The following is a 27,620-nucleotide window of genomic DNA, read 5'->3' as shown; positions in this document are numbered from 1 at the left end:
GCCAGGGAAGTCCCTGTTCTGGGTTTTAATATTAAAAGGAAAACAAAACAGCCAGAAGTGGTGTGGTTGGTCCTTGGACTACTGTCCATTCTGCCTTACTACACTTCTGTAAATACTGAACAAGGGAAACCACTTATTCATTTCAAAATTTCAGCAGATTACTGGTCCGCAAATCGGGCCTTTTATGTTCAAATTATATTTCAAGTGAGCTGAAATTCAGGTCTACTAGGCCGAGATATCTCCTTATATTTGGGGTATCAGACAAGTCTTTACTCTTGTATACTGATGGCAGATATTCCGAGATTGCAATGGTTGCCAGAATTGCTGAATGGACATGGGGGGAGGAGGGAAGATGAGTGTTTGCAGGATAGGGAAAACAAGGAATATTAGTGAAAGGTTTGTTCTCAGAAGCTCACAAGTTTTCATTATTTTTTATCTTGAAAAGGCAAGGGGACAAAGGATCTCTCTGTATTATTTCCTACAATGGCATGCAAATCTACAGTGATCTTGAAATTTAAAAAATTAATTAAAGGCAAGGGGAGAAACTTTTTGGAAGCAGGACTTTTGGATATCATCATTACCTTTCTAAGCTAAGGAAGGCATAAATAGAATAATTATTTCTTTCTTGACCTGTGTTGGTGAGTTTCCCTTTTAGGAGTCTTTAAGCTCTCAAACGGGTTCAGTTCAGTCCTTGCTTTCGTCTCTCAACCCAGTAACATGGAGCTTCGGTACCTTGAGTTTAAGGAAGCAAGTCCAAGCACTTTTATTATTATCATCAGCAGTAATAATAGTCACTTTAATTACTTCAGAAAGCTGACCAGGAAACAACACTCTTTTACAAGTATTTTTGAGGTAAAAAGCAACCATTTAATATTCCCACTATTTACCTATGTCTATCTGGTCCTGGACAGTAACATTCTTTCCTTGAAGAACATTAGGGCCAAAATGGCCAAGGAATCAAAGGATGGGATGGGGTGTCCAGCACATCTTCTGACTCCTCTGCTTTGCAACTGGGCTTTTAGCAACTCAGGTCACTTCCCTTACTGGAAGTACCCACCTCTTCATTACCCTCCCAAGCAAAGGCAAACACCAGCTGTTATGAACTGAATGTTTGTGTCTCCCCCGACATTCATGTGTTGAAACCCTACCTCCCATGGGATGGTATTAGGAGGTGGGGCCTTCAGGAGGTGATTAGGATTAAATGAGACCATGGGGGATGGGGTGTGCCATGATGGGGTTAGTGTCCTTTTAAGAGTCATGAGACAGTTTGCTTCCCCTCTCTGCTCTCTGTCATTTGAGGATGCTCCCTGATCTCCGACTTCCAGCCGCCAGAACTGGGGGAAGTAAATTTCTGTTGCTATAAGCCACCCAATCCTTGGTACTTTGCTACAGCCTCCGGAATGGGCTGAGACACCAGCTGGGCCAGTCCACCCCCAAACATCTCATTCTCCAGCCCAGAGGCTTTCAAACTCATTGATCTCAGGATACATTTACTACACTCATAAAAATAACTGAGGACTCCGAAGAGCTTTTGTTTTGTGATTTGTTTATCTGGTGTGTATGGGCTGTACAGAAATACAAAAAAAATTTATTAGTTCATTAAAAATAGAAACCCATTACATATTAACATACATCATATTTTTTATAACTACATTTTCCAAAACAAAAAAAGTTAGTGATAAGAGCAGCATTGTTTTACAGTTTTACAGGCTGCACTCGAGGCCCAGGTGATATTCATGACCTTCTCCTGTGTCCCCACTGCACCTTGACCTGCTGTTGTTCATATCTGTTAACCCTGCTAGGCTGTGAGCTCCTTGGAGGGAAACACTCAACTTTATTCAACCTTACATCCTCAGGATCTAACAGAGTCTGGTCTCTAGTACACACTGGATAACATTATTTTTAAATTTAAGTATATGTTTTAATTATAAAAACAGCATAGCTATATTATATGAAATAGAGACAATAAGAGAAACCACTCACAATACCCCAAATATCATTTCTTGGGTGTATTTTATATCAGTCTTTTTTCAAAATGCAGTTTTTTCTACCTGGAATCACATCATATGTAACAAGTGAATGCCATAATTTTGAAAACTTTTTTCCCCCCACCTAGCAATGGGTAAACTTTTCTTTCTGTGTCTAATGTCTGTGACTACCATGATGTTTTATTGTGTAGATACAACACAATTTAGTTATTAAACATCCAGCATTAGCACAATTTTTTTTTGTTGTAATAAATATGGTGATTCTGTGAAGAATACCTTCACACATATAGCTTTTTGGCATTCAGTGTTATTTCCTTAGAATAGATTCCCAGAAGTAAGATTACTGGGTCAAAAGATGCAGACTTTTTATGGCTTTTAATACATACTGTAAAATTGCTTTTCAAAAGGGTTACATTAATTTTCAAGGCCACCAGCACTTTTAAGAATGTTTCACCACACAGATCGTCAACATAGGTGGTATTAAGAATGCTAATTGATAAAATATTGTACCCTCGTTGTTAAAATTTTGCATTTTTTGACCCTCATAAAATGAAAGTTTGTTGAAGAATTAGTGTATAATACAAAACATTCTTTTGGGACATCTTTACTTCTGAAAAACTTAAGAAATTTTCAGTTGTGAAGACGAGAAAAAGAACACATGTTGTTAGGATTGGCACAAAATTCACTTTGACAATCAATCTTGGTGCCAAAATACTCAAACGAGGACCTTTCGCTGCTGCTGCTAGCTGTCATCCACGGGAAGCAAAGGACAAAACAAAATGTAGAGGATTGAAAGGTTCTCACTGCAAACCGTACCAGATTCACACAGAGCGGTTGGAGCTCTGCTTTTCATTCAACTTTTCTTCCTTTTTTTAAAACTTGGAGATTTCAGCCCTCTCCTTTGTTTCCGGTCTTACCTGCCCACGTGCACAATTCCTGAATTTCTCTGGGAGGGGGCATTTTCATCTTTGCCATCTCATCTGGCTTTAGGCTTGTCTGTACAGTGTGTGCTGGTTTACTAGATGTGGACGGATTTCCAGAGAAGCTGCAGCGGTGTGTCTGTTCCCCCCCAGGATGGATCCTAACCCGCTTCTGGGCTCTCTCCCCGCGACTGAAACCCAGCTGGTCTCCCCACCTCGCACGGGGCGTGAGTGCGGTGGACGCCGGAATATTTGATCGGAAAAGCCACGAATGTGAGCCCAGGACCGAAGCAAACTTGGCTTGCCTCGCCCACCGAGCACGCTCGCCGAGGCTTAACGTTTCTATAAGATTCTGCTCAGCGGCCTCAACCTGGGACAGGCATCTATGAGTCATCGGCTCTGCGAGTCACATGGCCAACGTGACCAAAATAAAGTTTCAGTATTTTAAGCCTCTAGAAAAGGGGACAACGGAGCACACCGGGGGCGGGCAACGACAGGCACAAGCGGGCCAGGCACCCGCTCGAGGGGCCGCGGCGGAGCTGGCCGAGGGGGCGGGGCGCCGGTGAGGGGGAGGGGAAGGGGCGGGGCCTGGCGGAGACGCGCCCCTCCCCCACAGCCCGCAGCGACGCCCGGACCCCAGGGCCGGCCGGCTCTCGAGCGCGGCGCCCGGCCGACGCCAGCCCCGAGGCCCCCGGCCCCCGCTGCCCCCCGGAAGCGACAGGCCGAGGAATCCCGGAGATTCCGCCGCGTCCTCCACTGCCACCGGGACCCCACGCGCCAGCAGCGGCTTCCCCGGGAACGTCCTTCAGCCCCGGGAGCACGCGGGAAAAGCCCCAGCGCGCCAATGAGCGAGCGCCTTCCTCATGACGGTCAAGCTCGGGGGCGGGGCTTCCCTTCGCCGCTCCCGAGTTCCGGGAACCCCCTTTGATTGGTCTGGACGGCCTGGGAAACACTGTAGTAACGCCCAATCAAAACGCCACGTCTCGGCCTCGAGGAAATATTCCGTGTCGGCCCTTTCCTGATTGGGCAGTTCTTTCGTGCTCTGGCCACTGGAAAGCTTTGTTTAGGTCTGGAAGGCGGGCTTTCCTGGGAGTGGGTGGGGAGGGGGCGTTGATTCTTGACCAATCCTTTCATTCCGTTGGGTGGTGACTAGCCAATGGGCCGGATGGATAGGACGCTCCTCCCGGAGAGTAGTGAGACCCCTGGTGCGGGGCGATTGGTGGCGGGAGCGATGAGTGGCAGCCGCGCGGCCCAACGGGCTCAGTGCGTGGGCCGCGGGGCGGGGCCAGGGCGGGTGCGCGGCGGCGGCGGGGTGGCTGGGCCGGCGGCGGCGGCGGTACGAGGCGCGCGCGCTCGGGGTCCCGGTCGCGAGGAGGAGGAGGATGTGGCGCGCGGAGGGGAAATGGCTGCCGAAAACAAGCCGGAAGGTAAGAGCCGGAGCGTGAGGGCCCGGGGGTGGCGCGGCGGGCGGCGGGACCCGGCCCCGCCGGACATCCCGGGCATCGGCGGCGCCGGGCGGGAGCGCGGGGGCGCGGCGGCGGCGGCGGGCGGGCGCCCCGGGCCGGGGAGGGGGCGGCGGGTGGGGGGGCGGAGCGCGGCCGGGTCCTGAGGTGACACGCGGGGCGGCGGAGCGCGGCGCCGCACACCCCCACCCGGGGGCGGGCTGGGGCCGGAGGGGCGGGGGGCCGGCGGGCGGGGGCCGGGCCCAGCGAGGAGGAGGAGCCGCGGAGGGAGGGCCGGCGCCTCCCCCACCCGGACCGGGCATCCCCGCCGCTCCCGGGCCCGGCGCGGCCCCCGCCCACCGGCCCCCGCCCCCCGCGCCGGGCCCGGTGGGGGCCGCGGGGCGGAAAGTTTATCCTCCTCAGGCCCCCTCCGGCCCCGCGCCCCGCTGCCCCGGACCGGTCCCCGTCGGGGCACGGCCGGCGCTCAGCCTCGCCGCCCCTGGTTCTCGGCGGCGGGGCCGGGCAGTCTCTGTCCAGCCTCATCCTGGAGCCCCGTGGGCGCCTCCCAGAGCCGGCGGGGTCCCCGCGCTTCTCCCCACCAGGGGGACCCCCTCCTGCTGAGCGTCCCCGGGCCGAAGGGCCTCGTGTGACCCCTCCCCCTTCCGTTCCTGGGAGGGGGCCTGCGCAGCATCCCCGCTCCCAGCAGTCGCTCCCATCCTACTCTTGCCCTTGCACCCCTCGCAGCCAGGAGGGTGGGGTCTCCGTTCCTGTGGCAAGTGATGCTCTCCATATTCCCTTGCCCTTTACCTTCTGTGACCCTGATCCTCCTTTGGCAGAGGGGTCCGTATCATCCTCTCATCCTCTGTGGAATCTTTTGGTGCCTCTGCACACCATCTATTGACCCTTTTGTCAGGACAAGGGGACTCGGGCTCCCCATGTTCTTCTTCCCTCACCCAGTGGATAGTGGGGGCCTGTGCAGCTCTGAAGTCATTTCTAAATAGGAAAGCACATACTTCTTAGATTATGCACGCTCTCCGCACACTTTCCTGGGTTAGGGTGAGCTCATTTCCTGAATACCCTTTGAGTTGCCCTCTCTCTCTTTTGGGAGGAACTGGACATTCCAGTGCTCCTTTCCCCATCTGTCTCTCTCCCCTGACACGTCTCTCTCCTTGGAGTTTCTCGTCTGGGTGAGGGTGGTTGCCCCATCAGATGTAGGGCCGGGGTCCCGGCAGTGACGGCCTGTGTCTGAGGGAAACGGGTCTATTTTTGCTTCCTGTTCACTCTTGCTCTTAGGTCGGGGCAGCATTCATCAGTTGATGCTACCCTTCCCCCCCCAGAAAGAGGTTCATGTGCCCTTGGCTTTTGGTGTTCGGATTACTGTGTTCTGTGCAGTGAGAACCAGACTTCGTACATCCTACATTGAAGAGACTTTGAACCTTCCCTGGAAATAAACTTCCCATTTCTTTTTTAAGAGAACTCATATCCTCCTTATGGCTTCTGTTTCCCAGTCAGCCATATTTAGTGAGCCTGTTACCTTGACTTTTTCTGATTTTCTTAAATTGTATTCATGTTGGCTGGGTAAGAAGAAGCCATATGCCTTTCCATCCAGAAAAGGGAGTGTAGACACCCATGTCGCCCACATGCCATTCGGGAAGAGGTTGCTACTGTGCTCCTTGTTGTACTAGAACCTTCCTTGGGCCCTGGTGTTGTCTCTCGTGGGATCCAAACATTTCTTTCGATCTTATAGGTTTCAGGTGAAGGGGAAATTTAGATGCTTTCTGTTTTTTTGCTGCTCTGGTTCCCTTTTGGCCAAAAATGATACTATGCATTTGTTTATATATATATATATACGCACATAGGCATGTATTTATATGTGAAATCACATTCGTTACCTATACACAGGAAGTTGGAAGGGTTAGATGACTGACTGTCTGTACATCTTGGGTGTATATGAGGACCTTGACGTGTAAGGACATAGCTGTGTATCACTGTTGTTGGTAACCCTTCAGGCTTAGAGGAATCAGGAGACTCATTGATAAATGGCCAATTCTTAAGCACTCTTTCCTTTGTCATTTGTACTGTACTGAATAAGCAGAATGACATCCTGAATGTCCACCAAGTCCCTGAATACACAAAGTGTAGAGGGCTTGCCCATGTGCACCAAAACTTAGGCATTCTGAATTTAGGGGTGGTCTTCTCTGTTTGGTTCTTCACGGGGTGAAAAGTTCCCATCTTGATTTCTTTAGTGCCGTGTAAGAGAGAGAGATTTCATGTATTTTGGGCGAAGGATAGGGGCAGGTGAGAAGAATATGTGTTTCTGTGACAGAACTAGGAATGAATGGCCATAAATATGTCACTGTTTTATTTTGGCCATTTAAATAATTGAGAGAGGTTGTGCACATTAGGAAAAGGTACTTTTGGGAAGGCCTTTGACACTTTGTGGAAGGGTGGGAGGGATGATTCTCCAGGTTTTCTCTGAGCATCACAGTTTGTGTATTTGGCCATTTCCCCTTGGCTCTGGGGCCCCTCCCCCCCTCCCTCCCATAGCTGGAATGGTTGCTGGGTGCCTCACTCAGCAGCCCAGTCTTACTTTGGGACCGGCCGAGTGTGGAGCCCCGTCCTCCCCGACAAGCTTTGTCAGGACTGCGCTTTTGGACCTTGAAGCGCTTTTCTAGCGAGGAGACTCTCCACCTGGGTTACTGAGTCCGGGGCAAGGTTACCGGGATGCTCAGCATGAGTCGTTGACTCCACGACTTTGCCCCTCAGTCAGTACTGAGTTATCCAGTGGATATCATACCCATTGTCTGAAAGTTGTGCTTTTGACCTCAATTTCCTTTTTTTTTTGGTTTTTAAAAGTTTTTATGCTATTTCTATTCTGCCTACATCTATATTCAGTTGATGGAATTGTGTCTTTTTGGGGTGTAGTATTAACGACCCTGGGAAAACAAGAGTTGACTATCTGCTGTATGTGTTGGCATGTTCCCAGTAGAGTCCTCTCTCTTCCAGTGGTGGATCCTCTCCTGCCCTTCCCTGTACCACCGACTGCCTTTTGGAATTTTCCCTGCCCACCAGGGTGCTCCATTCCATGGGCAGTAGAACGAAAATGGTAAAGGTTAGAGGGACACACCGGAGGTTAGTGTGCAAAGTTCACGTTCCTTTCTTTGAGCTTGATGCAGTTGTGCTTTCTGTGTCACGTGTCCCCGTAGATTATTGGAGATCGGCTTTTCCTCTTACTCTTCCAGTGCGCGGTCAGGTAGACAGGTTCTGTTTTCTTAATGAATTTTTTATATCTTTCTGTTAGAGCATCACTTTCCCGTGCCCGCAGTGCCCTCTCCCCTTACACCCAGCTTTCTGGACCAGGTTGGGTGACCCACGGGACATCTCTTCCCTGGGCTTTTTGAAGACCTGACTTATCCTGCGCCTGGGAAATGTTGGGCTTCTTCATCTCATTGTTCAGTGGATTCAGAATGTTGACGTGTTCGCGGCAACCTCTACTCACGGTCAGATTGGGTCAGGTTTTCCTTTTCCAAACAGTAGGGTTGCTCTTGCCTCCTCTTTGAGACATCTTTATATATCCTGCTTATCCACGTTTTTCCATTTCTTTAGTTTTTAGGCATTCCTCTTAAAATAACCTATTCTTTAGAGTCAGGTGGCATTACTTTAGCTCTCTGTTTATGCTGGGTGTGGCCCCTGTGCCTGGTGGGATTATATTTCTTTCTGGCTGCTTCTCAGTTGGCCCATCTTCTAGCTTAACATTTCTTTCTTCCCTTCCTCATTCCTCTGGGCCATTCTTCATTTCCCATTTCCTGTGTTTTGGGGAAATACATCTTTGTGTGCAGTTGTACTTCTTTCTAATTTCCTTATGGAAAAAGCAACAGAAGGTGATTCTCATGTTCTCTTCCTTTCCCCTCCTAGTTGTGCGCATTGCCTCCTCTGTGGGACCTTTGAATTTGGCCTTTTGGAGAGAAGTTGTTTTTACATCCACGTTCCCATCACTGAGTGCATTCATCCTGGAGACCTTCATTCATTGAGCTTGTATTACGTGCAGGGATCTGTGTGTGCGTGGGGGGGGTCATGTGACTCTGCTTGAGACCGTAGGGGTCTTGTTAGCCTTTTAGTGCGAATGACATTACCGTATATCTTGTGCTTGTCTTTTTATGTATTCATGTAAGGAATTCTTTTCTGAACTTTGGATTGTAATCTTACAAAGAGATACTCTAATAGTGTACTATCCCATTGAGCTTTTTCCTGTCCCTGCAGGAGTCGGGGTGGTGGAGGGGGTGGAGGGCAGACTGGGAGAAGCACTCAACAGCCTTCCTTCAGACTGTGTGTGGGGTGTGTGTGGGTGTGGGTGTGTGTGTAGAAAGAGTAGTCAATCTTCTTCCTAAATGTCTAGGTATAACTTTTAGGTCATTTAGGTATATGTTGATTGGGATGCTTGTATAACATTTGAACAGCAGCATAGTAGGAATTGTGTAGAACATGAAATCAAATACATCCTTTATAGAAGGAAGTGATGATAGAAAATTTTCTCTTATGATTAACTGGTAAATTTCATATTATCAGATAGTAAGGACTGTATGTGCTGCTGGTAGATTTTCACTGCCAGGAAGTGTTACATCTAAATTTTACGCCTAATTGTAGTGACCATTCTTAGGCTAGGTATCTGGTATACATATCACTGCTTTTGTTTATTATGTGACTTTTAATTCTTTACACTTTTTATTGGTACTGTTATTTGTGTCTTGTCTTTATTTTGGTAAATAGCCTTATAGTATTTTGGGGTGTAGGTTTGGTGTACCTAATGATGACAGTAATGATAAAGAATTAACGTGAAATGCACTTTTTCTTTTCCTCCTATGTTAAATCAGATTTCCCCTCTACAATATCTGTAGAAACCAATTTTGCTAGTATTTCACTCTTAAGAAGAGCTCTTGTTTAAGATTGTTGTAGTATGGGGTTTGCCATTGTCCTTTATCTGTGTGAATATGTGACTGAATATTTTCTGTGGGGGCAAGGTGATGTGTGTTTCTGTTGTATTTCCATTATAACAGATCATTTTCTAAAATGTTCTGTATCTTCTAGAATCACTTACCATGACCTTTTTTTTTCTTTTTGATGTTCTAGATGGCTTAAATCCTACCTCCCTTTCTTCCCACAAGGTTTGTTTATTGCCCTTTTCATTGTTATTATAAAAAAAAATGTGTAGATCTACTGTATTTATAGCCTTTCTGTCATTCAGTAAAGAGGGATGCTCACCATTCTTTTTGTCCTGTAGTAAGGGGCAGTGTTACTTCTTGTAGGGAGATGGAATGGGATTTAAGCCACAAGGTAAGGGGTGATGGTAGTATTTGTAACTGGATAGCATCCTCGGTGAAACACTGTGTCCTTTTGGCGCCTGGGCCTCCCCGTGTAGAATTTTGGAAATTTTTGTTTTTGCTGCATTTAGCCAACTTGTTTCTGTTTCTTTGGCTTGATAACGATACACTTCTTTGGGCAGAGGCAGCAAGTATACTATTGATACTTCATTTGGGGCCTTCATTCACGAGGTAGTGTGGGGTCTTCTAATATCACGCTGCCTGTCTTAGTACCATCTCTGGTCTTTGGTGTCTTTGAGGGTGAGGGCAGGAAGTGTTCTGGCTCCGCTTCTATGTCCATAGAACATGAGTTAGGATGCACGGTCATTCACCCCCTGTTCCAGATTATAGTGTGTAATCTGTCTTTCTTTTCTTTTTATTTATGTTTTGAATACCTAATCAGGTTCAGGATATAGTTGATCAGACGCTATTAGATCCCTGTATCTTGTGCCATCCATGGATGTCGTGGCCATCAGTCCTGCGATGAAGATGTGTTACCATTCTGTCATTAGAAAGAGGGACTTGTAAACACATAGATGGTCTTCCATCCTGTGATATTTGTCATGTATTTGTAAGGAGAGTGTTTCTCTGTATATATTGACAAGGACAGCCATCCTTGAATTTTTTATATGGTGGGACGAAGTAAAGGGTGGTTTTTTTTTTTTTCCCCATCAGTATGCTGGCTGTGTATTTCTAAGGTTCTATTGCATCTTTCTGCTTTGAACGCCATTGCTTGTAGAAGGTCATGGGCCTCCTTGTGTAAAGATTGGTAATGCTTCCTGAGCATTTTTTAGTTCATTACCCTGGACTAAAAAAGAAATATTATGTACCCCACTGCAAAGAGAGGCCAAGTGTCAGCCACATTACTTCCCTTTTCACTTTTTTTTAAGAGGGTTGTTCGTTTACTTTCAGCTGATTGACATGCTGTAAGCTGGAATGACCAGAGATACTTTTGAAATGGTTCTTCTACATTCACCCAGTGGTTTGCTCATTCTTGGTAGAATTGCATGTTCTCTTCCACATGAGTCCCTCATTTGGAAAAGTGCAGTCCCATTTTATTTCTCTTTTTCAGATTTAGCCAGGCCCTTCAACACATGTAATGAACGTATCCCTTTCTGAGCCTGTTAGGAGAGGGTATCGGCAGGGGAGGAAGACGTGCTGGTTGGGGCTGGATCCCTCACTCTGCTCTCTGCAGTATGGCTTTGTACTTACAGGTGCCCGATGTGACGTGCCTTCAAGTAAATGTTTGGGGCTGAGTTCTGAACAGTTTTAAACACGTCACCACCTGGACACTAATTAAGTGGCATTAATCTCACCCGTGATCTCACTTCCTAATGTCACCCAAAATACCCCCCCCCCCCACCGCCCAAATCTCAAAACAGCACTCATAACAAAATCCCCAAAAAGGAAACCACGAAGGCAGGCTCTGACCCCGCCGCCTCTGCGGCTCAGCTGCTAGCTTTGGACACGTTGTTAGTCGCTCCTTTTTGCATAGACAGCCTTCAGTGGGGTTGGCAGGTGACACAGAGCATTCAGTCATTTAACAGACCGTGCCCGTCTCTCCTATCTTTCCTTAGCAGTTACCACAAGGTAAGATCGTGTATTTAGTCACTTAAAAACACTTGCCAAGTGGATGATTTTTCCTCCTTTATTTCCACCTAACCATTAGAATGAATACTGGAATTTGTCTTCTCATGGTAATAGTGAATTACTGTGTCCCTACTTTTGTGTCCAACGTCTATGAGAAAATGGGGCACTAACTCTCTGAAACGGCCGTCCGACTCACCAGGACTCGGACCTTCTCTCTGTGGCCTGCACATCATTGCGGAGATGACTTATAACTTTCAGCTAAATCTAGTGTCTGTAACAAGTGATAAACCAGATATTTAAGTTTATTTAATCTTTTTTACAGCATACGTTTAACAGTATGTATCTGTGTTATATTAGAATGATATGCAGATACAGCCAGAGGTACTCCTGCAACTAAAAAAAAAAGAAAGAAAGAGAGAAAGAAAACAAAGCTTTTTTCTACTTTGAAAACCAGGTACTATCTTTTTTTCCTTCATCAGGGTTGATTTAGATTGCCAGAAAGCATTTCTGAGGGTATAGCAATACAATCGAGAGTTCGTCTTTTTAAAACTTAGATTTGGTTTTTAATTCTTAGCTGAAAAGTTATTCTTGAGGAGGTATGTGCCCCACTGGTTTTCTGGGGCACATGGATATCAAACCATTTGGAAGCAATAAAAAGAAATTGGTACAAAGTGGGAAGTTATCAAAGAGAAAGAAAAGATGCGATAGTGAAGAAATTACCCATTTATTTTTAAAAAATAATCTCAATATGATGACTGTGAGTGTAAATTCAGATATCCTCAGGAAAAAATGGAACGTTGGTATGGTTACCATGTTGAAATCGGCAAATATACTTATTGTATGAAGAACACTCCCCAAAATGGGGATGCTTAGAAGATAAAGAAGTTGATGGGATTGGTTATTTTAAAATGTTAAGTGTTTTTTCTCTTTTAAAAAGTAATTGAAATAAAGTAACCCTTAGTGAAGAGAATGTAAACTTTAATGGAAGTTCAGCAGAATGAAACATTTAAAAAGTGAAATTTGAAGATAAGGATTTTTTATTGTGAATCCACAAGGGGGTAGTGATGTTCTATCAAAGATATTTGTGGTGGAAATGTGTGATGATCTCTTTTAACATTTTAGATTTACAGATAAAACCGGTATGTTTGCATTTTAACTTAATAAGATCTTTTTAAAATGTTTATTGGCAAAATTGTTTACTGCTTAAATTAAAAAAAAAAAAATCCATTTTGGGTGAATGGCTATTTTAAGCCACATGAATGGTAAAGAAGAGAAAATGTCCCTGTAGTTTTGTGCTCTGGAGAGGTGATCGAGGCTCTGAGGGTCACTTATTTTCTAAGACTGTAATAATCTTAAATTTCCTGGGAAACATTAGGAATCTAGGAATCAGTTACTTAAGTGTCCTGAATAATAGGATTTTAGTAAATTGTGTCTAAACTTCATAGAAGTTTGTATTACTAGTTGTATTTTAAGTTCTGTCAAGAGATGAAAAATGTGAACAGTCCACATACTAGCTGTTCTTAATAGTTCTAAGTAAATCAAATTTTTATAATCTCTTTTTTTATTAGTTTATATTACATCATTAGATAAAAGCATTTTTTTCCCCTCACATAAAAATTCCAGTAGCTTGCCTGAGGTCACTGAGTCCCACCCTGTTATACTCAGAATTGTTTAAAAATTAGGCATAGTTTGGCAATGCCAGATAGTTTTTAGTGAAGAGCTAAAACTATGTTGTGTGCTCTTTTTTGAATGTGATGGCACACGGCGGGAGGAAGATTTAAGATGTGAATGAGACTTTGTTCTTATTTAGAGACATAGCTAACCATACTTTAAAAAAAATAGTAATTTTAACAATAATATGAAATATTTCCATGGTTTAGAAGTTATGATTGTTCATGGCATATACACTTTGTATTTTTCATATTTGGCCTAGGGAAAAGGTTGTTAATGTGGTTCTTCCTCTTTCTCTCTCTTCTCTCCCCCTTTTTCCCCTTCCCTTGTTTTGAGCAAGGGCTTTTTCTATCTTATACCCTTTATCAAATGACTAGTGGTTTAACATCCCCAAAGATGCACTGTTTCTTCCCAGACTACCCTGAGCTCTGCTGGGAGCTGAGTTATGACGTCAGCGTTTTCATTCATGAGTTTGGTTCTTCCAAATCTCTTCTCTTGTTCTGTGTTCCCAAGCTGACTTCTGGCACGTGGACAAATCAGTTTACCATCAGCCCATAAATCAGCGATAAAAGGTAAAACAAAAGATAAGATACTGGAGTTGTTTCAACAGAGCTGGAGTTGCTCATGCTGATTTGCATCAGTGTAGCTTGGACAAGGTTTCTGGCGAAACAGATTGAATCCTAAAAACAGTCAGTTTAATTATCTCATGATTTTGTGGATTGAGCTGTGTTGTGAACATATTGACACTACATTTTTGTTCTCCCATGAAGTTCAGGGTGCTGTGCTGTAGCTCCTTTATTATAAAGTAGCATTTCTGTTGTAATTTGGCTAAATCAGAGGATTCTACTTTATTTCAGAGAGGTTAGGCCTGCAGATTAAATTATATTCTATGCAAATTACTTTTGGAATACATTTGGATTTTTTTTGAGGGGGGAGGGATTCTCTTGCTCTTGAAATATTTTAAATAACTATTGTTTGATACTTAGAGTTTCAATATGTTGTGATTATAATTATGTAACTGGCATGGCAGCTCTTGTGTCGGAGTTGGGTTTTATCTTCCTAGATCATATACTTCTGTAGCTGTTGACTCTAGCTTCTCCTCCAGGGAGGTCACTGCTTGTAATTTAGTGCTGCGTGAGAGCAGTTCTTGAAGAAATCTTGTTTGGAGTTTGCCTCTGCAGGGCCGCGTTGGAGGCTGAGCCTCTGGCGTCTGGCATCTTTCGGGCCTCCTGTAGTTGATGAATGGTGAGCTTTAAAAAAAAGTTCATTTTCTCTGGTTTCTTGGGGGTTTGTTGACTTTCCAGTTATTTAATTGCCAAGAAACATCTAGAAGGAAAATGTGTTATATTTAAAAATCATTTTGGCTCAGTTACAGTTTATGGTTAGAGATGATTCGAATTGCAACCATTTTGATTGATACCCAGTGTTACTCCTGAGATGACTTTTTAAACCTCCTGACAACTCAGAGATATTGTCTTCTCCCAGCCTTAAATGAAATGAGAGCTGGGTGTTCCTTTAGGTTGAGCCAGGTTTTCTGGTGGGGAACAGAGATTTGTGGTCTGTTATTTAGCTTTCTCCTTTAAGTAGATGCTCTGAGAAAAAAAATGAGAGCAAGTAGACATGCATAAGCATTTGAAGCTGACTTAAATGACATTTATTATTTTCTCTAAGAACTAAATCATTTTAAAATTATTTAAATACAATCTCCAGGAAGGAATCTAATTGTAAATACTGTCGAAGAAAGGAATATTTAATGGTGGAGGGTTTCCGTAAACACTCATTTTCAAAACGGTGTTCTACTGTGTACTGCTGTAGGATTTATGAAAAGTTATGGGTTTTGATATCAGATTTCAAAATGTTGGGCAGCCTAGCTGTAGTGCCAGCAATATCATTTTTGTCTTACCCTGAACCAAACAGTGCTAGATGAGTCCTCTGGCCACAGAGGCTTAGGTTTCCTGTGTGGCTTTGAGAACAAGTCCGCTGTGGTTCCCAGCTCGTGCGCTTCTCTTTCAGCAGCCAGGAGCGCTGGCGAACGGGAGCAGGGACCCCAGCTAGAGGTGTGTTTTCTGCTGTGTTTGCTGCCGCTTCTGCAGGCCGGATGCTAGAAGCCTCTCTCCCCGGCCTCTGCAGCCTTCTCTTCCTCACCAGATCCGACTTCGTCACTCTCGATTCTGGCTCAGCATCTCATCTTGCTTTTCCTAGGCTTCTGCTCTCGTATAATGAGTTAGTCGGTCATAATTTTAAGGGGATTCACGTGTTGGGTAGAGAGTAGTCCTAGTGACAGCCTCCAAAGTTCCTTCCCAGTCTGACTTATGATGCTAAGAAAATGAAGTTGCATGTGTGGGATTTCGCTTCATGGCTTGCTGTGCTGGTGTGCAGCTGTCTTATTCTGTGTAACTCTCTCTTTCCCTTTTGAGGTACTTGCTCCAGGTCAGGCCGTCTGTGTACGAGGAATTTGAACTATCGTCACCGAGGTGCCTCCTTTCTGGTATACAGAGAGGGCTTAATTTTTTACGTCTAACACGTTGCGAGTTAAAAATTGCAAAAGAAATTGTTAAAGTTGTTAAAGATGCACAGCACAAAAATGTTCATTCTGCTTAGTTATTCCCTATGACACATTTCAGGTCTTTATTCTAATATGGATGAGAGTTTATAGTGTTGGAAAAACAGACTTAAATAATACACGATTACAGATGCAAAAGTGTCTGCTAACCTCAGACATTTTATGTTTAAGGTAGTATTATTTATATTCATTTAGCTTTATTTCCTGGAGTTGATTAATATAACTGTTATTAGGATGTATCGATTGCTAGACTCTTCCTACTAAGAAACTCTTGTGGATTGGGGAGTTCCGGTGAGTCCACTGTAATTGATCATATAGCATCTTCACTTGGGCTTACTCCCTGGGCTGCTCCACGCCTGGCGTTTGGAGATACCTTGAATATAATTTAGTTTTTGAAAGTTTCTTTCATATTTAAAGATACTGAGGGGCAAGTTAAAGTTCCCGGTGTTCTTGGCAACATTCTCTGCCTTATCCTTTCTGTCTCTGCCATTATGAAATGTGCTGGCTGAATCATTTGCTTTGACAAAGCTTCTGATGGAGGTCTCTTCCTCATTTAATTTTATCGGTAACAGGCTGTCGTGCTTACAAAGAGAGCTGTAACAAGCGGAAGGTGGCGAGTGGGTACTCAACATTTTTGAAGTACTTGTTTTTCTTCCTAGGGGTCCTCCAGAAATTGATCATGGATTACTTGACCAAGTTCAAGGCCCAGAGATTTATTCCAGGCACTCTGGGAGGCGAGGACCATCAGTCTTTCTCCACTGAATCTGATTATTCTACAGATGACCCATTGCTGCCCGTATGGGTGTCTTCTGATGCAAATCAGGTGATAGTGGCAGCCTTTCTAACTGGGCTGGATCTCCTTGACAGCCGGTGTGTGTCCTCTGCTGGTATTTTTAGGCTCCAGCCTCCGTGGCCGGGGCCGGAGGAACCGAGGACGGACTTAGCCGCCCTGGGGCTGCTCCCGGTGGTTGCGGGTGTTCTCTGCCGTCTCCCCTCCAGCGCCTTCGGCACCGCCTTGTCGCTTGACGACAGAGCCTAGACGGAAATCCCTGTTTAATACAAAAGAATGAAAAAGTCATGGCTTTCAGAGTGCTTTTAAAGATAAACAGTGGTGAGTGGGGATGGTGCACAACGGCGTGAATGTACTTAATGCCACTGAATTGTACACTCAGAAAGGGTTAAAGTGGTACATTTTAGGTTATGTGTATTTTTCCACAATTTAAAAAAAACCCCAAATGGATTTAAAACCCAATGAGAAAAGTAGCTATAAGGAGCTAAAAGTAAATGTGTGGCAATATTTTCATTACACTAAGTTGGCAGGTTGTGCCTTAAATAAAGCATCAAAATCCCCCCCCCACCTCACCTATCCCTGCATGCGCGCGCGCGCACGCGCACACACACACACACACACACACACACACACAACGAACATCAGATGGCTCTGAGGTTCATTTATATAGAAAGTGGACACTAGGACACTTGATGTCAGGGAGGGGAAGCAGGCCCTCCTTTAGTTGGAGCCGTTTTTCTTGCAGGGAACACAAGCCACTTAGGTTAAGTGAAGGTGGTTTTTGTGTAAGAAGAGCAGAGGCCATCTCAGCCTCCCAGGACGGAGACTGCAGTGAACTGGACAGTCTGGAGCTGCACCCGGAGAGCCTGGAGTGGCCTTTTCCTCTGGAGCCCCTGGGGCTGAGCGGGGGTCATGCCTCTGCCGGCTCCCCTCTCTGCCGCTCCCCGTTTCTCCTTGCAGACAAGGCTTCTCACTCGCACGCAGCCTCCTTGCCGCACCGTAGTTTGCACGCAGTGGGCAGGGGTCCCGGTCATGGCTTCTGCGCATCCTGACTCTGGTTCCAGGGCTCACCGTCGTCTGACTCCAGTCTCTATGGTGTGTGTTTAAAATACTCCAGACGGAGGGTTGGACTGACTCCTCTCAGCCACTTGCTTTGTTTCCAAGGCTGGGCGTTCACCCCGATCCGGTGCACGCTGAGAGAGGGCTGGTTAGGGTTGCTGGCCTGCTGATCACCTAGAGGGGCTTAAGGTGAAGGATTGTGGGAGAAGGGGACTGTAGCAGGGGGTCCTGACGCCTTGACCTCTGTCTCCATCAAACAGTGTAAAAGAAAGAATATTGACTGCAAAATGGATTTCTCATGTCCCCTCGCTATAGCGAGTAAACTTTTTGCAGAGAAAATGTTCCCTGTGGCTACAGCTATGAGGCGGGGCATCCTCAGCCAGCCAGCCCACTTGTGTGTGCAGCAAGTCAGCAGTGGGTGTAGCAGCTGTCCCAGGGCTCGTGCTTGGAGTGGTGGTGAAGCAGCCGGGACACGTGGGGACCTGGTGGTCTGACAGCCATTGCCCTGGTGGTTCTCAGGGAGGACTAGGCAGTTTGAGGGAGGCCAGTGTCTTCTGAGGTGTCCCACGGTTGAGATGCTTGGGACCACTAAACCTGGTTTAGTGCCTTTCCCCTTCTTGTGGACCACTAAACCTGGACGGTTGGACATGTTGCCTCTGAAGAGGGGGTCTGGAGGGAGGAAACGGAACAGCCTCTGTCTTAAGCACATGCGGCTACCTGTATGCATACTTGTTTGGCTTTTCCTTCGTATGCTTCCTGCATCTAATCTCAGGTTTTTCTTGATTTCTCATGGTAGAAGGAGGAAGTAAAATTATAGTAAACAGGTAGAAGGCTGAAAGCAGTGGTTTGGAGGTCTATGTAAAAGGGCTAGTAGCCAGCACACCATTGAAGTCTGTGAATATACAGCTGCTTAGTAATTGATGTTTCATAGTGATGACCTTGAGTGTATTCACAGAAGCAATACTAAGTATGCTCTGCTTAACAAAAGAGGAAAGTATATAATGTTTTAAAGATACATAAAGGGATTTGATTCCTTTTTGATAACAGCTTTATTGAGGTATAATTCATATAACATAAAATTCACCCTTTTAAAATATACAATTAAGTGGTTTTTAGTATATTTACACAGTTGTGTAACTGTCACCACTATCTAATTCTAGAACATCTTCATCACGCCAAAAAGAAACCTCTACCCGTGAGTAGGCACTCTCCTTTCCTCCCTCTCCTCTGCTCTAGGCAATTAGAAATCCACTCTCTGTCTTTATGGATTTGCCAATTCTGGACATTTCATATAGATGGAATGCTACAATATGTGGCCTTTTGTGACTGGCTTCTTTCCCTTAGCATAATGTTTTTCATCCACGTTATACTATATATCAGAACTTCATTTCTTTATGGTGGAATAATACTCTATTATATAAATATACCACATTTTATTTATCTATTCACCAGTTGGTGGACATTTGAGTTATTTCCACTTTTTGGCTACTATGAATAATGCTGCTATGAACATTTGTGTACATGTTTTTGCATGGACATGTGTTTTCAGTTCTCTCCGGTGTACACCTAGGAGTGGAATTGCTAGGTCATATGGTAACTCTATGATTAACTTCTGAGGAACTGCCCGACTGCTTTCTAAAGTGGCTGCATCATATTACATTCCCGCCAGTGATGTTTGAAGGTTCCAATTTCTCTACATCCTTGCTGGCACTTGTTGTTATCTGTCTTTTTGATTACAGCCATTCTAGTGGCTGTGAAGTGGTATCTTATTGTGGTTTTGATTTGCATTCTCTAAAGGCTAATGATGTTGAGCATCTCTTCTTGTGCTTATTGGCCATTTGTGTGTCTCCTTTGAAAGAATGTGTATTCAAGGCCTTGGCCCATTTTTGAATGGAGTTGTTTGTTTTTTGCTTTTGAGTTGTAGGCATTTTTGATATATTCTGGATATCAATCCCTTATCAGATGTGTGATTTGCACATATTTTCTCCCATTCTGTGGATTGTCTTTTCACTTTCTTGCTGGTTTCCTTTGAAGCACAAAAGTTTTAAATTTTGATTGAGTTCAGTTTATCTGTTTTTTCTTCTGTTGCTTATGCTTTTGCTGTCATAATTAAGAAATCATTGCCTAATCTAAGGTCATGAAGATTTACACCTATGTTTTCTTGTCAGAGTTTAATAGTTTTAGCTTTTACATTTAGGCCTCTGATTCATTTTGGGTTTTTGTATGTTGTGAGGTAGGTAGGCTTCCAGCTTCATCCTTTTTTGCATGTGGATATCCAGTTGTCCCAGTACCATTTGTTGAAAAGACCATTCTTTTCCCATTGAAGTATCTTGGCACCCTAGCCAAAAATCAGTTGGCCATAAGTGTGTGGGCTTGGTTTTGGAGTCTCATTTCTAATCCATTGATCTGTATGTCTATCCTTATGCCAGTACCACACTGTCTTGATTACTGTAGCTTTGTAGTTAATTTTTTTTTTTTAACTAATTATTTATTTTTGGCTGTGTTGGGTCTTCTTTTCTGTGCGAGGGCTTTCTCCAGTTGCAGCGAGCGGGGGCCACTCCTCATCGCGGTGCGCGGGCCTCTCACTGTCGCGGCCTCTCCCGTTGCGGAGCACAGGCTCCAGACGCGCAGGCTCAGTAGTTGTGGCTCACGGGCCTAGCCGCTCCACGGCATGTGGGATCCTCCCAGACCAGGGCTCGAACCCGTGTGCCCTGCATTGGCAGGCAGATTCCCAACCACTGCGCCACCAGGGAAGCCCCCTGTAGTTAATTTTTGAAATTGGGAAGTGTCTGTCCCCCAACCGTTCTTCTTTTTCAAGATTGTTCTGAATATTCTGGGTTCCTTGATTTTCCATATAATATCCAGATCAGCTTGTCAATTTGTACAAAAAAGGCTGTTTTGATATTGATAGGGATTATATATTAAATGGGTGGATCAATCTGGGGAGTTTAAATCCTTTTTATGGATCTGCTATTTGGGAACTAGTCCTGCCTAACTCAAGCACCCAAGCATCTTGCCTTAAAAAAATTGTTTAAATTTATTAATATAGTAGGCGTGTTGTGGAAAAACCTAATTCCCTATGAGGCTGGAATTGGACTTTTCAGGTTCCAAGAGAGCAAATAGTTACTCATATAGCCTGTATAGGTCGGCTTCTTGTGTGTGTGTTCTTTTGATGTGAAAGTTTGCTGATGCCTTGCGTGTTTAGAAAAAATGTGGTCTTCTGGTTAACACTCAGATTAATAGAGAATTAACAGATTCCATTCATGAATATTTAATTATAAAAGAGTTAGAATATATTACAATAATGTGACATTAAATTTTATGTAATTGTCATTATTATTATTATTGGAGGTGTCAGAAATTATTTTAGGATCTTGTAGTCCTGTGGAGGCCATGTGACTATCAGTTACTGTTATACTCTTAAGGCAGTTCATTTGCTCAACACGTAATAATAAAGTGCCAGGCCCAGAGAAGGACAGTCATGGTCCCTGTCCTCACGCAGCTGACAGGGAAACCAGCGTTAATCAAGGTGCCATGTGTGATTACAACTGATACACTGCCCTTGCCTTCCTAGTGCTGTATCACGTCCATGCTATGCAGGCGAGAGTAGTGCATCAGAAAGGGATTTGCTCATCTGAAAGCTTGGAGGAGCGTTCTTGAGCTGAACTCTGAAGGAAAGTGGGAATTAATTGAGGGAAGAGTGAAGGAAGGAAGTTTTAGGTAATCGGATGGCTGGTTAGGGAGATACATGGGGATACTGTGGTTATATCTGGCTGTTTGTAGCTTTTGAGGAGTCCCTGAAGCCTTGACTCTGGTCTTTACCCCTTAAGTGCCTTGTGACTTTGAGCAAGTAACAACCTTTCTGAGCTTATCTACTTACTGTTTTTTAATCTTCTGAGGCAGTGTGTAGCCATTTTTATTTAGAGATACTCATTGAAAACATACAGAAACCTAGGCTTTTGATTGATTGTATTTATATAATTCAAAAATAATTATTTTTTCATGACCCTCTTTGGTTGTTTACTTAGAAGTGCAATGCTGATAAATTGAATATTTTTCTGAACATTTGTCCTAGTCTCGGAAATTAGGATTCACTTCTGTTCATAATACTCCAGAAGCTTCCAGCCTGCAGGGGAGCAGATATGGATGTAACTGAGTCAAGGCAGGTCGTAATGAATGGTGTAATCATGCGCTGCAAGGAACTGGGAAGACTTCTGGAAGGAGGTAGAATTTGACCTGGCATTATTGACAGGCAAACATGATGGTTTGACGAGAAATTCCAAGTGGAGGAAATGGAGCAAAGGCACAGAGCCAGGAGTACCGGGGAGGCTGGGGTTCCTGGTGCATGTGGGTAGATGATCCTGGCAAAGTAGGTAGGGGTCGGGTTGTAGGGGCTTGGAAAGTCAGACTGAGGAGCCTGGCGTTTATTCTCTCTGCTTTGGGAGAGGCTTTTAGGGTTTTTGTTTGTTTGTTTGTTTTTTTAGCGGAGGAGTGGGATTGATTGGTTAGTCAGTTCTCCTTGAAGGTGCTAATAAGGACCACCTGCTTCCTGCTCCAGCGTCCTCTCCACTCTCCAGCTGTGGTAAATTTTTTTAGATTCTGGTTGTCTCAGGGCACCATGCTTTCTCTTGGTTTTAGGTCTTGCGCATTGTCATCGCCTTGGCTTAGAAGGTGCACTTTCCTCTAAAACAAATACACACATACTTACACATATGCTCTGTTTTGCTGCCTCTCCTTGTTCTCTGGGTTTCTGCTTAAATAACACTTTTCGGAGTAAGCCTTCTTGACCTTGCCTCTTTTCAGATTGGGTTGTGTGCCCTTCCCTGGTGCACCCATAGTACTTTATGGTTTTCCTGGTCCTAGCTCTTTCACTTGTGTTGAACTTGCTTGTTTACTTCTCTTTCTCCTTCAGTTAGATTTACATCTTTAGTGGTCAGAGGCTTGAATACCTGGCACCTGGGGTGGGCTTAGTAAACGTTTGTTGGTTGAATGAATGAATGAGCAAAGAGGAAGGACTGGAGTTGGGAGACAGTAGCTCTTGGCAGGAACGTCTGTAGCAGTGGGTTGCAAAAAGGAGCTGGTGCGACTGAGCTGTATGTGTATGTGTGAGAGAGGTACAGTTTTGTGCCTGACTGACCGTGGGCCTTGAGGGATGGGAAGAGTTGGGGGTGACTTTAGCTTGCGAACCTCAACAGCTGGTGTTAGTGAGGCCGTTAACTGAGGGAGGGAGGAATAAGGAGGGATATGTTTTGGGGAGACTGGATGCAAATGTTATCGGTTCTGTTTTGGGTGTAATTGGGGTAGCGTTAGCATGTATGCGTACAATATGACATTGGGAATGTGCATCAGAGATGAGGGAGTCATTCATATCACCCTGTTTTTTCTCTTCATTGAACTTTCAGAGGGCAAGGGAGCCCTGGTGATGGAGTCCATAGAGGTCAGCCTCCCTGGCACAGGGCAGGGTGGAGAAGGGTGGTGAGTAGACCTGGAGGGGCAAATAGAGCCTCTGGCAGAGTATGTAAGTTTCATGAACGTAGAACCTTGATTGTCTTGCTTGTTGCTATTATACAGCTCTGTGCCCAGAACAGTGCCTGTTGGTTGAAAGAATGAATCAGTTCAGATGAATTAGGAGTAGAATTCATAGTAGTGGGTGAAATTGTCATGGGAGAAGAGAAGGGACTTGTGGGCAGAAATGTGGTGAATGCTTCCATTTAAGTGTCACCAGAGAGGAGAGGACCAGAGGAGACTGAGGAAGAATGGTCAGAGAGGTGATAGAACAAGAAGAACATAAGGTCAGGGACGCTTAAGTGCAAAGGGTTGTAAGGAGGTTATCAGCTGTAATGCCGAAAGGTTGAGTAGAATGAAGACTAAGAAAAAGGTACTGATTTTGTCAATTTGATAGTGAGTTGAGAGGATGAGAAAGAGGTAGTGAGAGAGTAGACAATTCTTTCAAGGGTTTTGGTGGTAAATGCAGAGTGCTGGTAAAATGATAGTGAAATGATTGATCAAGTCCAAGGTGAGAAAAGAAATCACTGGGCCCTGATCAGTGTATTAGTTATCTTTGCTGCTGTAACAAATTACCACAAACTAGGACTGTGGATCAAGAGAGCCCTTCTCACAGTGGAGTGTGTGAGCTTTTGCGCGTGGACAGATGTCTTTGGCCTCCGAGAGTGTCTTGGCGTTCTTCCTAGTTCTGGCTGCATTTGGATTAGGTGAGGCCCCACGCGGCCAGGCTCCACTCAAGGGGACGCCTCATTGCTCTGCTGTGAGACACAGTGTCCTCCTCCCCTTCGGTTTTTTTTTTTTTTTTAAATTATTTATTTATTTATTTATTTTTGGCTACGTTGGGTCCTCGTTGCTGCGCGCGGGCTTTCTCTAGTTGCGGCGAGGGGGGGCTACTCCTCGTTGCGGTGCGCAGGCTTCTCATTGCGGTGGCTTCTCTTGTTGCGGAGCATGGGCTCTAGGCGTGCGGGCTTCAGTAGTTGTGGCTCGCAGGCTATAGAGCGCAGACTCAGTAGTTGTGGCGCACGGGCTTCAGTAGTTGGGGCTCGCGGGCTCCAGAGCGCAGGCTCAGTAGTTGTGGCGCGTGGGCTTAGCTGCTCCGCGGCATGTGGGATCTTCCCGGACCAGAGCTCAAACCCGTGTCCCCTGCATTGACAGGCAGATTCTTAACCACAGCGCCACCAGGGAAGTCCCCTCCCCTTTGGTTTTGATGAGGTTTTAGTTTTGGGGCCGTAGCAAGTAGTGATAGGTGATGGGTGGTCTGTGGTTCATGGACTAAAAAATGTTTGAGAAGCACGGAAAATCTTTCTACCAGATCAACATCCAGACTTGTGTGTGTGTAGCTGTTGTGTGGCTGGCCTTTCCTTTAGGATGTTGAACTCCCAGCTTGGATTACTAGGTATTCTTCCATGTTTCTCGTGTGCTTTGGCTTTTCTGTCAGAGCAACTTGTGAACTTTTTCTGCCCCAACTTTTGCGTTGCTTCTTTGTGGAGAAGCGTTATTGCATTATTAGGGAGAGAGCCTGTGTTCTGTGGGAACAGCCCTGGAGTCGTGTAGGGAGACCTGCTCCTGGTTCTTGCTCTGTCCCCTCCCAGCCTGTGGCCCTTGGCAAGTGTCTCTGCCTGTGCCTTGGTGCCTTTTCTAGAACAGACATCATGTCTGCTCTGCTGCCTTCTGGGGCCAGAATAAGATTTTAAATGTGAGAATGCTTGTTATATGTACATAATATCAAATGGAATGCCTAGCTTGTTGGGTTGATATTTTATATCTCTCTTTGAGTAGTTAAAAAAGTTATCGGTATTAGTAATGATAAGTGCTGAGACAGTGTAATTTTAAATTTCATACAGTGTTTTTTTTTCTGAATATGTTCTACTAGAATCTATTTATACAAGTGAGGACATTTAATAAGTGCTCTGATTATTTTCAGAGTATTGAGTATACTGGCTTCCTAGCCAAATTAAATTTATAAAAATTCTAATGATATTGCGATTCATAGCTAGAAAGAATTTTTTTTTTTCATTCTGAAATCAGTTTAAATATGCTTTACATGAATCTCTGGTAATAGTGAATCAATTAATGTGATTTCTCAGCTCATAAATCAGGCCTGATATATTGTAGTATTAGTTCCTGTATTAGCTTCTTAGCCCTTCAACTGTTTTGTGGTTTGTTTTAGCAACTTGTTTGCTTTTGAACTCAATTCTAGGTGTTGAACTCAATTTGAGAGCCTAAAATGGTTTGTGCCCCAATTACCTTAGAGGTTACTGCTTCACTTTCTTACTGCGCTGGCCCCAGTAGTAGGAAGTCAGCCACCTGGCAGACGTTTTCCTTTTAACTTGAGTACACACTTTAATTTTGTCTCTATCCCATAGGAGTATTGGGAGGGTTATTATAGTAGCACTTATGATATATTTTGAACTTCTTGAAAAGAGGTAATACATGAGCACAAAATATTTTTGTACTATACCATGTAATTTTTTCCCCCACTAACCTTTTGTGGTTTGTGTTTAGGGTGCATGTTGGCTTTCTAGTCTCAGAGGTCATTAGCCCGGTTTTATGGAGGCCTCCAGAGCCTGGTCTCTGACAGACCCTGTGTTCCTCTTTGTTGAGCAGCCCTGTGCTCTCTATGGTAGCATTGGCTCTGTTGTTGTCCGTGAACATGGTAGAGTATTTTCACCCCCTTAGTTCTTCTTACTGGGTCGAAAGTAGCTTCTGTCTTACTGCTTGATTGTTCAGGTTCCAGAAGGCAGGTGGCAACTTAGGGTGGCCTTAGGAGAGGGAGACAGAGGTTCTTAAAAAGACTGATGGTCTTCAGTAAATCCTACCACCACCAGGGCAAGAGATGGGACCATTCTTTTTCCTTTCCATGAACTTCTGGGAATGCCATTCGTCCATGAATTCAACGAATATTTGCGCTTCTATTATGTGCCAGACATTAAGTACCAAAAAAGCCAGACATCCCTTCAAGGATGCCCTGGATGTCGTCTTATTTTGAATATGTTAGAAAAATATTTATCGGAGTAGAAAAACTGCTAGATTGGGTTTAGGTGCTGAATGGCCTTAGGGATTAAAGGTGGAGGTTGTAGGTTTAGAAGGTATTTCTGAAAGGAATGACTCTTCTATAATTAAAAAAAACCCAAACAGTTACAAATGGCATTGTGGCAGAGACTGCTAGCTGATTGCGAAACCTATCTCCTCTTCCTGGGCAGGTAGCCAGACTCCATTTCCCAGCCTCCCTTGCAATTAGGTGTGGCTTTGTGGCCATATCCTAGCCAATGGCGTGAGAGCTGAGAAGTGTGCCACTTCCAGGGCTGGCCCGTAGCACCGTCCGGCTCAGTTATCCGTGTCCTTTCCCTCTGCTGGCTGATGCAGAAGAGCCCAGTGACGTAGGAAGGCTCCTGCCATGAGATGGAAGGAGATGTGGGGCCCGAGCCGCTGCTTGGAGGAGAGCTGCCTCCTGATCTACTGTTTTGGACTTTACACGAGCAAGAAGTAAATATTTATGGTATTTGAGCCATGACACAGTTTGTTCTAAGAGTTAGCCTGCCTAACTAGGCACGATGCCTAGAATGCTAGGCAGAACTGGTGAGTTTAGTAAAGGTGCTGAGAATTTCGGACTCTGCCTTAATTTTGATTATTTATATGTCATGTTATATGTAATGATCAGTGAATTTCAAGGCTCAATTTAAAACTATGTGACAAAAATCTTTTTAATGTATCACTTCTAATTGATACAACTGGTTTATTGCATTCAATGGGGCATCTCTCTGCCTTTGTTTTAATAAGCTATGTGGGTCCTCAGGTAGCTTTAAAGGGACTCTATGGAGACTTAAACATTGTCAGTCCTTATTTCAAAGAACTGTAAATATAGTTTTCATCATGCAGCTTCTCTGTCCAAAAGCCAGTAATCACTTCTCATCATATAGCATTTTGTTTCATTTATTCCATCATCCAAAACTATATATATATATATATATATATTTTTTTTTTTTTTTTTTAGTATATAAAAGGAATGTGGCTATGTGTAACCCTCTGACCTAGGTTCTCTGAAGGGAAGCAAAAATGGATAAAACGTATTCCATGCCTCCAAGGAGTTTGTGCTGGTACACAGATAGTTACTAGGTTTCCATACTGCTCTCATCTCCTCAGTTCAGGCTTTAATAAATCATGTATTATTTCTTCATTACATTTTTTTTCTTTTTTTTTTTAGTATTGTCTCCAATTAGATACACCTTTTGAAGGCAGGGAATACTTTAAAGAGCTTCTGTGTCCTCTCTTGGGCACTTCTAGCAGACACTGGACACTGTACTTAATTGAGTAACCATCCTTGTAGTTTCTCTTGCTTTTCTTGCTTGGATATTCTGGTATAGTTTTGTATTATAGTTGGTGTTAACAGACAAAAGTACTTTCTCAGTCTATTAGGAATCCATGGAATTGTGCAGTCAGGGGTGTTGGGACTGGATCTTTTAGATCATCTAGTTTCTGATAGTCTAGGTGTGGCCATGAATCATGGGGGTGTCTCAGAGGCACAGGCTCAGGCACCACTCAGACCTGTGAGTCAGAACCTGCAAGAGCCTCAGATGACCCACATGTGCATTAAAGTTGGGGATGCGCTGCTCAAGGTCAACCTGTGATTTTATTCTCGAGAAAACTGGCAAAGTCAGAGAGTTAGCAGAGTCATACAGCTGTTTGTTTCAGTGGCTCCCATCCTTGGATACACCTTGGGATCACTTGGGAACCT

The 27,620-nt window shown here is 44.5% G+C and overlaps 1 protein-coding gene across 10 annotated transcripts in view; it reads left to right on the top strand.

Annotated features, from left to right (window-relative positions):
* Nucleotides 1-4,223: 4,223 nt before the first annotated feature.
* The window catches only part of CAMTA1 (calmodulin binding transcription activator 1), an 898,980-nt gene continuing 875,583 nt past the window's right edge, over nt 4,224-27,620 (top strand). For all 10 annotated transcript variants that reach the window (XM_061187140.1, XM_061187133.1, XM_061187142.1 and 7 more), the window contains exon 1: nt 4,224-4,335. In XM_061187140.1, the coding sequence (XP_061043123.1) occupies nt 4,291-4,335 (45 nt within the window). In that variant the 5' untranslated portion in view covers nt 4,224-4,290. The remainder of the gene's footprint in view (nt 4,336-27,620) is intronic.

Source organism: Eubalaena glacialis, chromosome 3 (genome assembly GCF_028564815.1).
Source record: "Eubalaena glacialis isolate mEubGla1 chromosome 3, mEubGla1.1.hap2.+ XY, whole genome shotgun sequence".
Lineage (NCBI taxonomy): Eukaryota > Metazoa > Chordata > Mammalia > Artiodactyla > Balaenidae > Eubalaena > Eubalaena glacialis.
Note: the sequence above shows the minus strand (reverse complement) of the source record. Positions and strands in the feature narration are given on the sequence as shown.